This window comes from Arvicanthis niloticus, chromosome 6 (genome assembly GCF_011762505.2).
Source record: "Arvicanthis niloticus isolate mArvNil1 chromosome 6, mArvNil1.pat.X, whole genome shotgun sequence".
Classification (NCBI taxonomy): domain Eukaryota; kingdom Metazoa; phylum Chordata; class Mammalia; order Rodentia; family Muridae; genus Arvicanthis; species Arvicanthis niloticus.
The window spans coordinates 60,086,607-60,097,856 of NC_047663.1; the positions used below are offsets into that span (position 1 = coordinate 60,086,607).

An 11,250-nucleotide genomic window follows, 5' to 3' on the forward strand; every position below is an offset into this window, starting at 1 on the left:
AAGAACACTCAAGTGCCCTGTATAGATCTGTAGTGTTTGCATAATGGTTACCCATGTCCTTCTGTAGTTTAAGTTATCTCTAGATGACTAGTAATAGCAAACACAAGGAAAATAATATATGCTTGTTATAACCAAGGGATGGAGACCAGAGTCTGCACACAGAAGTTTGGTTTATGGTCCCGGAACCTTGGATGTGGAACCTGTGGGCATAGAATCCGTGAGTGCAGGAAAATGTCCACATATTTTAGATGGTAGTTATGTTATTCATTGCAAAATGACTTCAACTTTTTTTGTGTTTAAACAGCTTCATAGTGTTGGAGAAAGGTACATTTGCTTACAAGAGGGCTGTCCACCACCTCAAAGCTTTTGGCAAATGAGGCCTGAGATGGACTGGAAAGGGGCAAATTCTGAGGTGCAAAAGGCCAGGTGGCATGGGTGTTGGGGCAAGAGACCTGCCATGGAATGAGATGCAAGAGAGAAAGGAAGAGCTCCTGACCCAAGAGCTTAGTTGAAAGGCAGAGCAGTGAGCCTGAGCAGAGAGGAAGGGACCACTCCTTGTCAATATGATACCTGGGAAAAGACAGAGTGCAGGGATTTGTGTGTGGTAGCATCTCTAGGTTAAGAGGAGGGATTTGAGGTGGTGGCTACAGATGTGCTGAGGTCTAAAGATAGGGTTGGCATGAGGGAGTAGCCTGAGGAATACATGAGAGAGAACTTTGGGCAGAATTGGGCTCTGGGGGTTTGATGGTGAGTTAAAAGAGCACTATGGCAGGTGAAACTCTACTGAGCTAGTATGCAGAAAGGAAGGACACACAGAAAGTGGAGTGTGTACAGATGGCACCCATGAGTGCTAGTGTACACAAAAGACATCGGGCTGCGGGAGTTCTGGTCTGAGGGAGAGCCCCTTGTGTAATGAAGTTGCTGAACTGTGGGGTGTAAACTACTGCAAGGGTTGTGGAAGAGGCTCTTCACAAGAACAGCTGGAGAAGGCTGCTTCACAGTAAGCTCTTTAGTGAGGCCAACAGTTGTGCTGTATTTGACTACATGGTCATATGTCACTTCTACCAAAATGCATAGAGAAAACTAGAGGCCCAGTTGCTTTCCCACAGATGCCAGGGTGCTGGGCTGAGGAGCTTGCAGGAGGTACAGCCTCCTGCCTGGGATGCTTCTTGCCCTATCTCAGGGTCCTGGCAGCACACGAGTATTAGGATGGGAGTGGGGAATAGGAATGGATGGCGGAAGGCAGGTGCCCAAAGGGGTACTTGTTGCAGATTCTGCAAACAACATGGTAAATAGAGTAGTAGCCATGGAACAAGTGACTTCCTGCTGCTGAGGAGGAGGAGTTTTAGACAGGAGTGCTAAGGCAGTGAAAGGGTGTCAGCTCTATACAAGCTGCTTAGCAATCCTGGAGAGGCCTCCATTCCAGCATGACATCCTACTGGAGTATATCCTGTTGGGCCCCAGGCCTGTTCCTGTTAGAGAGGTGCTAATGAAGACATCAAGAAATACAGGCCCCAGAATCTCTGAAAAAAATGTGACACTTTATTATATAAAACCATCTTTAACTCCCCCACTTCTCAGCCCTGTTGTTACGTTCTTGATTGTGTGGGGGCTATAGGGCATCTGGTCCACAGTGGTGGACAGAAAGGCTGACAGTTTTATTGTGGGTTGCCCTGTGGCAGGCTGGGACCCAGGACTCCTTGTGTGTCCACAGGCCCAGTATCATAGCCCAGCTTCTTCATGTCCTTGGTCACCACATTGAAGAGGAGGGTAACAAATCCCTGAGAGCGAACACGGGTCACTGGAGACAGAAGTTGAGTGTTAGCTGGGTTTGACTGGGACAGACATGGAAAACCACCTGCTAAACCCCTTGTGTAGGTGGTGGTTAGAAAATTGTTTGGGTGTCTTGTATATTACTAGGTCCCAGTTGTCTGGAAGCTCCCTGGCCTTCACACATCTGTTTTCTGGGCTCCTGGGGGTTGGGAGCCATCTCAACCCTTCAGTTACAGTTGGGAGCATCAGTCTTACCTTCCCGGCCTTCACCCTGGGCCACCACCTTGGGGTCTGTGTATTCGGGCCGCCGTCCCATGAACCAGCTGAGAACATAGGAAAACACTGGTGAGGAGCACTTGAGACTTGCTGGTTCAAACACTGAACAGGAGTGTTCCAAGCTTAAAGGAGCATTTCTCCTAGAACCCCTCCTCTAGGTGCTAGGACAACCTCCTACCTATTTGAAAGGTCAAGTGGGGTGCCAGGAGATGTTCCCTGTTAGGGTCCATTGCTAACGGTTCTAGCAGTGTTTACAGATGCTCCAAGGAGTGTCCGGCCTGCCCAGCCAAGTCTTTTTGTGGTTTTAAACCAAGGATGAATGAAGAAGGAGATGTGGGGCAAATAGTACAACCCGAACCCATGGAAATCCCCAAAAGAAACAGATGGGTCAGAAGAGTGGAAACAAAACAACATGACCCTTAGCCTCCTCAGGAGAGGGAGAGCCTAATCCCAAGAAGGGCCAGATCCAGCTTCCTAAGCTTTGCCTCCTTATATGGGATCCAGAACAAGCCACACTCCATCACTGAACCTGTTTGTCTACTCTAAATAATAGCACTTACCTCATGAGACTATATGAAGTGAAGGCACCCTATCACCTGCCACATAAAACATTATCCCTTCTAGGGAGGATCTGGCCCTGGAAGGCTGTGGATAATGACAGGTCATCTGACTTTTAAGAAGTCTCACCTAGCTAAGGGAACCATTCAGCTCCCAGGCCCAGGCTGGCAAACTCAGAAGCACTTCCTACAAATGTCTTGTAATTCAGAATCCTAACCCAAACTTCAGATCCTGGGCCCTACCCAGGACTCTAAGGCACATGGATACAGACCTAGCATTTTGCTGGAAACTGTAGGTTTGGAGCATACAGGGTTAGCCTAAGAACAGCAGTCTGGACCAACTCAGGCTTGTGGAACACTCTACCAGCATTCCTGTTTGCCTGAGGAGGTAGGACTTTGTCTGCCACCCCCACCCCACCCCCCCAGGCAGTTTGTGGGAGGCTTTCTGATAACCATGACTACACACCCACCACCTAAAGCTATGCTGAGAGTATGCCTAGATCCTTGGACTTCAGGCTAGACATTAGCAGCCTTGTTAGACTGCTGGGTAGGAGTTCCTGAGGGGGCCACAGAAGAAGAATTCAGACAACCTAAGTAGAAAAGCCACGGGTTCCTACAGCTAAGTATTCCAGAAGAAACTAGATGAGTAGGTGTCCCTCTTGTGTTTCCCCATCATAGAGCAAAGTTCTAACTATTAGTACTATGAGGAGTCTCTGCAATCCCTGGCATGAAGGCACATCCCACCCTCACCATATTTCCAGTTCTCTTCTATAGTCATGGTTACCAGAAAGCCTGCTACAAACTACCCAGAAAGAAGACAAAGTCCTACCTCCCCCAGCAAACCAGAATACTGGTGGAGTTGTTCCACAGAGTTCTCTCTGTATTTCTTTTAAATGAAAAAAAAAAAAATGTGTGTGTGTGTGTGTGTTTTTTTTTTCCCATTTAAGAAGAGAGAACAGCTGGGCGGTGGTGGCGCACACCTTTAATCCCAGCACTTGGGAGGCAGAGGCAGGTGGATTTCTGAGTTCGAGGCCAGCCTGGTCTACAGAGTGAGTTCCAGGACAGCCAGGGCTACACAGAGAAACCCTGTCTTGAAAAACCAAAAAAAAAAAAAAAAAAAGGCGGAGGGGGAGGACGAGACGGAGGAGGAGGAGGACGAGGAGGAAGAGACAGAACAATGTTCCAGGCAAGGACTGAGGCAGAACAGAACCTAGGGAGCTCAAAAATCCAAGGGCAGATAAATGGGAAGCAAGCGAGAGGCCACAGCCATCCTGACTCAAGAGGCTCCCAAATTCAGAAGGTAAGCCATAGCAGCTTCCAGCAGCAACACCACCCCAAGACTAAAGACTGCAGAGGTCTGAGTAACAACTTTAGGAATACTGAGCAAGGACCGGAGACACTGGGAAGGTGACCTGATTTGTGAAGAGCATCTATGTAGGTATTACTAAGAACACTGCAAAGTAGAAATTATCCTGGGTTATCCACATAGGCAAGGCACTGTCAAGGCAGCCAGCCATAAGTCTTCTTGAAGCCCAGAACATTTTTTCTTCAGCCCTCTCAAAACTAGGGTCTAGTTCCTTTCTCCTGTGGCTGCCAGACTGTCTAAGCCCAATAACATGGCCTGACCACTACTTCAGTCTCAAAGGTTGGTAGTATCTCTTCCAGGTGATCCTGGCCCAGGCACAGCTAAGAAGCCCTTTGCTACTTGAGAGCTCCTCCTAGAGGGTATTTTAGTGGCAATGGGGATCTGAATACTAGGGCTGGAGCCAATGGTGAACATGGTCCCTTCCCTGTACAGACTTCAGATGGCTTCCTTAGTTGAGCTCTCTCTTCCTGTCAGGGCTCTGACCAGGTCCCTCTGCCTGATACTGGCTTGCAAGAATCTGCTCACTGGCTGCTGCCTAAGAACCCAATGGCCCTTCATTTTCTTCTCATCCTTGTTAGCCAACGGGAGCAGAGGTAGCTTGCAGCAGAGCCGGGCTAGCATCCCTTTAGATTCCTACTTGGACGTGGCAAAGGGTAGAAGGCCTTTCCTCTAAGGCATCTCCAAGATTTCTGTCCTGTTGTGTGGGACATCCTCACTGTCATGTCCTGCCAACTGGCCGCTCCTAACTCTTAAGTCTTCCTCAGGGCCTGCAAAGAGGTCACCGGGCCCTATGTGTGAACATGCTTCCCAAATTCTTCATGGCTAGTGCTCTTGCTTCTATCCAAAATGGCCTTGGTGGTGCCAATGCATGAGACATTTAGTAGATGCCTCATAATCTAGTGTCACTGTGACTATCTTAAAGAATTTGCCTCATGCTACTTTCCATGTGACAAAGACTAGCAGGGCACAGAAGAAAGCCTTAAGCTATCAGAGAGTAACCAAAGGAACACAAGGACTCAGCAGTGGCACCTGTCTCTAGGTGCAGCCACCTGAAGACCTGTGTGGAAGGTGCTGGCAAGTAAGTTACCCATTGGATCAAGAGCGAGCAGAAGACCTACCTTGTAAACTTCTGTAGTGTAGATGTAGACTCTGGCACAAACATGGGGATAGTCCTTTTGTGCCTGAAACAAATGTTTTTATGCAGAGATGTGCTGAGGAACAGATCAAGGTGTGTGGCTCCATACAGGACTCTGTTCTTTCTACACTCACTACCACCCCTCACCAGAAGTATATATCGCCCACTTATGTGGGGCTTTTCCAAGGTGCAGGACTAGACCCAGGCCACCCAGGCCCCTGAACATAACTTGCCCAAGTCAGAGGAAGAAACAGTGACCAGAAAGCCTGAGTCTAAAGCTGCTCTTCTCAAGGTTTGCCTGCTCAGTGAGGGGCAAACTGCAGGCCAGGGGCCAGGTCAAGAGTGGGTACCTACCGTCCAGGAGAGAAGGGCACGTGCACTGCCCCGTAGCCTCGGACTACGTCATTTCCAAACACGTCTGGTCCGTACACGCTGAGTACAATCTGTGGCCCTTGGGAAGAACAAGGTTGGCATGTAGGAAAACCAGGGCAGGGGAGTAGTAAATGGTGTGCCTAGCTGAAGTCCGGAACAGACATTTAAGAGAGGATGGCCAAAGACCTGGGATCCCTGTCCACACCCAGGGCTTCTGTTCCCCCTGCTACTTTCTGTATCTCTGCTGGTGCCCTGGGAGTACTCTCCATACCTTTGCTCACAGCTGGGAAGATAGAGCCAGAACATTTAGTAGACATAGGAAGTCCTGTGGAGGCCCCGTGCCAACCCTGAGTCCCTGCTTTCTTCCTCACTGATGCATGTGGTCTTCACCAACTGTGATATCCTGTGGAAAATCGTGGCCTTCCAGGTATTTTTTTCCTTAACATACTGACATTTACAAACGTTTCTTGTTCACATCCAGCCAGGCCTACTTGGTGTCTGCCCTCTCTAGGTGGAACAGACAGATCTACTATCTACCTACTCGAAATGACAGGTGAGGCCTGGGAGCTGCTGGCTCTGTAGTTACTGTTGAATTGCCTCAGACAAGTTCACCAACCTTTTCTCTCATGACCCTTCTTGTGTTTAAAAGCCTTGGAATAGTACCAAACACAGGTGGTGCTCAGTGAAGAATAAAGAAATCTGTGCCTTTCACACTATTATTAGTCTGCCACCAAAAGTAACCTAGGAGCTACTCACTCAGTTCCTGTATAGTGGCTTGTTCATTCTCAGTGCTAACTACCTGACCATCACCATACACTGCAGTTAATTGTGATTGTGGACACATGGGCTGTTCCTTTGAGAACTGCTGCAGTAGGTCTCAGATCAGTCACACAGTGACAGGCTCTTGTCACGCAGTGTACTCAGCTCTGAGTACTAGTCTCTAGTACTAGTTGGATATGTGCTCAGGAAAGGACTCAGGCAGGCAGGTCTCTGTTTAATACTACAGCACACTGTACTCTCAATGGCTGCTTCCTCCATTAGTGTTCTCTAAACTGCCACTAAACTACACACTTGCTAACCCTGGCAGATCAACTGTAACCTGTCCTCTATTGGTTTGCTTGCTTTGCTAGCTTTGGAAGGGCTCAGGATTAGAAGGCTGGCTATAGGATGAGGGGAAAGCTTTGCCCAGAACACGAACAAAAGACTCAGAAGAGGGCCCAGGAGCAACTAGCACAGGATGAGCAGATACTGGAGCTGACTGGAGCATGACAATGGGAAGCTGGACAACTTAGGGCCAGACCCTCCTGCCAAGCGGCTGCAGCACTGCACAGCAGGCTCCATGTGCAGACTGCCCTTAACAAAACAGGCAGATGTTGAGTGCATCAGCTAGGGCACGAGCCCAGACACTCAGCAGGGCCACCTAAAGGAGAGTGTTGGCAGGCGTGGCAGAGGGTCTGTCCTTCCATCATGGCCCACAGACTCACAGCCATAGGGGTTGGTACTTTTAAAGGTCACATCAATGGGGAAGTTCCACACCAATGCTTGCCGTACATCTTGGCTCTTGGATGCTATCTGTGAGATCCCCTCCTCCAGACCCTGTATAGACATAGACAGAGATAGCTTGTCTGAGTTCCAAGACCCATGACCTTTCTATTTAAGTAGGCAAGTTGGGAAGGTCGTTTAAGTTCTGTGTTGCTTGTCTCCACCCTCCCTTTAAATATTTATCCAAAATGCCTTGTCTAGATTCTACCCGCCCATTACCTGTACACTCTAGCTCCTGATCTGCTCCCTCTTCATTCCACCCATCCATCCTTGGCTAACAGACCAGAATGTATCCTACGTAGTGTCTCCATAATAAGAAGAGATGTTCTCCATAAGATGGGGACTTCTGTCAGACACTGGTCACTCCCAGAGAACTCAAATAGTCATTAAGTTTACAGGTGGTTGTGAGCCACAATGTGGGTGCTGGGAATCAAACTGGGGTCCTCAGCAGAAGTACACATTCTAATTGCTCAGTCACTTCTCCAGCCCCAAAGGCAGCTCACAACGATCTGTAATTCCAGCTCTAGGGGATTTGACCTGTGGCCTTCATAGCCACTTGCATTCATACTCGTACACAAATATACATACACATAATTTAAAATGGAATTACTCTCTAATATATATTGAAATGTCTTTTTTAAAAAATGCAAGTATCATAAGAGAAACCCCCAAAACTATTAAAATGTCTGTGGTACAAATGAAGGAACTCAGGCCAAAGAAGTTGGGCTTTTACTTTATTTTCTCCATTTGCTTGGTATTATATATGTAGCCCAGGTTGACCTTGAACTCCTGGAGATGCTCCTGCCTCAGCCTTCTGTGCTGGATTACAGGCATATGCTATCATGTTTGGCTGACTTCCACTTTTTAAACTACTGTGAAGGTTAAGTGAGTGCTATGCAAACTATAGTGTGGTGTGGTGGTGGTCTGCACCGCAGCCCCTTCCTGTGTTAAAAGACTCCTCAAAACCTTAAGAAGATATCCTTCATTTTGTCCTGGCTCCTGGTTGTCTTCTGCTGTCTGAGAAGGGACCATATTTTTTTCAGGTGGGGGTATTGGCTGGTGCCCACAGCCACTGGCAGGTGATTCTCTAGAGCCCACCTGGTTTGGCTGCCACTTGTCTCTCTAAACTGCCACCAACACAGACTCCAGGGGTATATTAGTGAACCCAGTAGTGTCCTATAAACTAGCTTTGCAAAAAACAAACTCATGTTTGGGACATCTCTGACCTTAGTGTCTACCTCTCGGGTCTGTAGAAGGGTGTGATGGATACTTCAGGAATCACCAAAGCTCTGACTAGGAGAGGCCCGTGAGTCCAACTTACCGCTGTTGGGGCCCAGTCCTGGCCATACACAAAGCAGTACTTGCAGTAGAGGTCATCATACTCTGGAAACTGAGAGAAAAGTATACAGGATTCCGTCTACAGTACAAACAGGGCCCACACATTAGCTAGGCAGATGCAGTGGGCACGAGTTATGAACATGAGGCATCTGGAACTGAGGACGTGGACATGGGATTTCAGCAGGGACAGGGAATGGAAATTCGGAAGTTGGGGCTGGTCCCAGACCGCCAATACCCATAGGTTATTTTGCTCGGGGGTCTGCTTTCTGTCTTTCGTTCCCAGTCCACATGTGGCAGGCCTCTTGTCCATCTTTCAGAGTTTACCCTTCACTCTAGCTGGTTTAAGGATCATTGCTTGGCTCCCTTTGCTGCTCTGCATTTCTGCAGCTGAGCACCTGACAACCCTGTTAGACTGAGGAAGGAACAGATTTCATGCCTCTATGTGTCCCCAGTGCTGGGCACAAATTAGATCTACAGAAATGATGCTGACCCGAATCCTAGGAAGCTACAGGGCCAAAGAACATGGCTAGAACTGAGGGCCCGGAAGAAGGGAAGGAAGGCGTCCAGAGTACGCAGCTTAGGTAGGTAGGCATCCTTTTATTGGATAGAGGAAAACGAGGAGGATGCAGTACCAATGAATGGGAAGGCAGGAACACCTACTGAGCTTCAGACCTGGTAGAACTTCAATCATCTCAGCCAAACCTCAGACTATGTAGGAACAATGAGCATTTCAACAAGCAGTCAGAGAATAATGTAGCAAAGTTTTGTCTGTCAGATCCGGGTCGAATCCCACCTTGGCCACTGCCTTCCGGTAAGTTCCTAGCTGTTAAATGGATCAGCTGAGTCTTCAGTCCCGTTAGTCCTAGACCATCACTCAACCAAGTAAACAGGATTCAAGCTGGAGGCCATAGTGTGACTTTGGTACCAGCTCAACCTCGAGGTCTGTTTTCACTCATGCTTGTCCGGTCCATCAACCTGGCGCCAAAGTTCTCCTTTCCAATTATTTGAGACGCTCAGAGCAAAGGCTTGGCTCTCCAGGAGCTGAGGGAAGAGCCCGGGGAGAGGAACGGGCCGTCCCTAGGCGGGGTCCACGGCTGCTTACCTGTGCGCTTTCTACTTGCCCGGTGACCATGAGCAGGAAGACGCTGGGACTTGCTGCAGCCATCGCAGGGCTGGGCAGAGAGACCGGCACAGGCCACGCACTGTTGCCAGGAGACTCCCGGGTTGTCTTGGAAACAGACGGCAAGTCATCTAGGACAAATTTCTCAAGCAGAGACAGGAGTTCACGCAAAGGCAAGAGTGCGCAGGCGCCGTGGTCTTTACGACCACGGGACTGTCCTGTTTCTGTCACGCGGAATCTAACTCCCAGGGTCGGGTCCTTGGACCTGCAGGGACTGTGACTTCACTCGCCTGGCCATTCTTGAAGCTCGCAGACTGGAAAGCTGGATGTTGAGAAGCAGCATCGGGACTCAGGCCCGCTGAAAGTCACTTGCTAGAGTTACCTTTCTCCAGGAGGTGTCGCTGTGGCCACACGCAGCGACCGCACAGGCGCCATAGTTGGGGAGCCTGGTGTAGTGTGGCCCAGCGGGCATCACCCAGCACATTGCCTCAGGTGAAGGATGCACCCTTTAGCCCTTTGAGGATCTTGTCATCGAAACCCGGGGAATCCACCTGTCCAAGTCCGGGCCTCCTGCATGAGAAGTTGGAGCCCACGGAACCAGTCATCCATTTTTGGAGAATCACTGGCAACTCGGGGATGTCAGAGCTTGGTTCCAAGCCACTAGCATCCTTCTCAGGAGATGTGGCTGTTAGTGCTTGGATCCAACCGCACTTACTCTATCACTGTCCAATTCAAGGTGACTTAATGCTAGCCTCCGCCTCTAGATCCCCATCCCGACTCTCTGGTCCTCATTGCCAGGCCAATGGAAAATACTTGGGAACTACTTCTTTAATGAATAAAATTGAACACAGCTCTGATTTCTGGAGAAAACGACTGAAATCCAGACCCAGAAGGTAATTTAGCCATATTCGTTGCGGGAATTTAGCTGCAGAATCAGGCTTCACATGCGGAACTTATAAGGAAACATTAGAGAGCACATTAATGACTAGAGAGCCTGGAAGCAAACGGATGCAGATGTGTATACTTCAGGGAGCTTAGCCTGCAGACTCTAGGTCATCACACTAGCTGTTAGCTTGGAAGTCAGTTGGTGGGATTCCCAAAGCCACCTGTGGGGAAGAGGAAAGGCATGTGGTCACAGCCTCCCAGATAGGGTGCAGTGCAAGCGTGTTAAGAAATTCTTTTAGCTTAGAGCCAAGAGTCATACAAGCAGACTCTAGGCCCCTCTCTCCTAGCTGAAGGCTGCCACCTGCTGGTCTTTACTGGAAGAGTTAGAAAGTTACAGGCTACTGACTGAGCCATGGATCAAAAAGGGTAGCATTCTCAATCCCTAAATTACTCATTAAATAAGGCTTTTCTGTCCTAAACCAACAGGATGAGAAGTTTGGGAAGGGGGCTGTGCTGGCTAGTTTTATGTCAACTTGGCACAAACCATAGTTATCTGAGAAGAGGGAACCAAGATTGAGAAAAGCCTCCATATGATTGGGCGGTAGGTAAGCTTGTTGAACATATTTTTAATTAGTCATTGGTGGAGAAGGACCCAGCCCACTGTGAGTGGTGCCATCCCTGAGCTGGTGGTCCTGGGTTCTATAAGAAAACAAACCTGGGAATAATTTCAGTCACTGGTGCCTGTACTATCTCAGGCCTTTTCTGTCCTGTAGGGGAATGTTTCCATCTAGTTAGTAAAGGTTATATCCATAGCAGGAGATACTGTATGCTCCTGGTTTGGGCCTACGATGAAACCATAAGTCTTAAGGAGCCCTCATTTTAAAAA

At 48.8% G+C, this 11,250-nt stretch overlaps 1 protein-coding gene across 2 annotated transcripts; it reads right to left on the bottom strand.

Moving 5' to 3' along the window:
* Window positions 1-1,520: 1,520 nt before the first annotated feature.
* B9d1 (B9 domain containing 1) lies at window positions 1,521-9,613 on the bottom strand. Of its 2 annotated transcripts, XM_034504232.2 has the most exons (7): window positions 9,462-9,612; window positions 8,343-8,411; window positions 6,964-7,075; window positions 5,462-5,558; window positions 5,091-5,153; window positions 2,029-2,096; window positions 1,521-1,801 (listed from the first exon to the last, which is right to left on the bottom strand). In XM_034504232.2, the coding sequence occupies exons 1-7, from the start codon at window positions 9,522-9,524 to the stop codon at window positions 1,659-1,661; spliced, it is 615 nt and encodes a 204-aa protein (XP_034360123.1). In that variant the 5' UTR covers window positions 9,525-9,612; the 3' UTR covers window positions 1,521-1,658. The 2 variants fall into 2 exon arrangements, with proteins under 2 accessions (XP_034360123.1, XP_034360124.1); XM_034504233.2 differs by lacking the exon at window positions 6,964-7,075 and having other exon boundaries at window positions 5,462-5,550; window positions 9,462-9,613.
* Window positions 9,614-11,250: the final 1,637 nt, after the last annotated feature.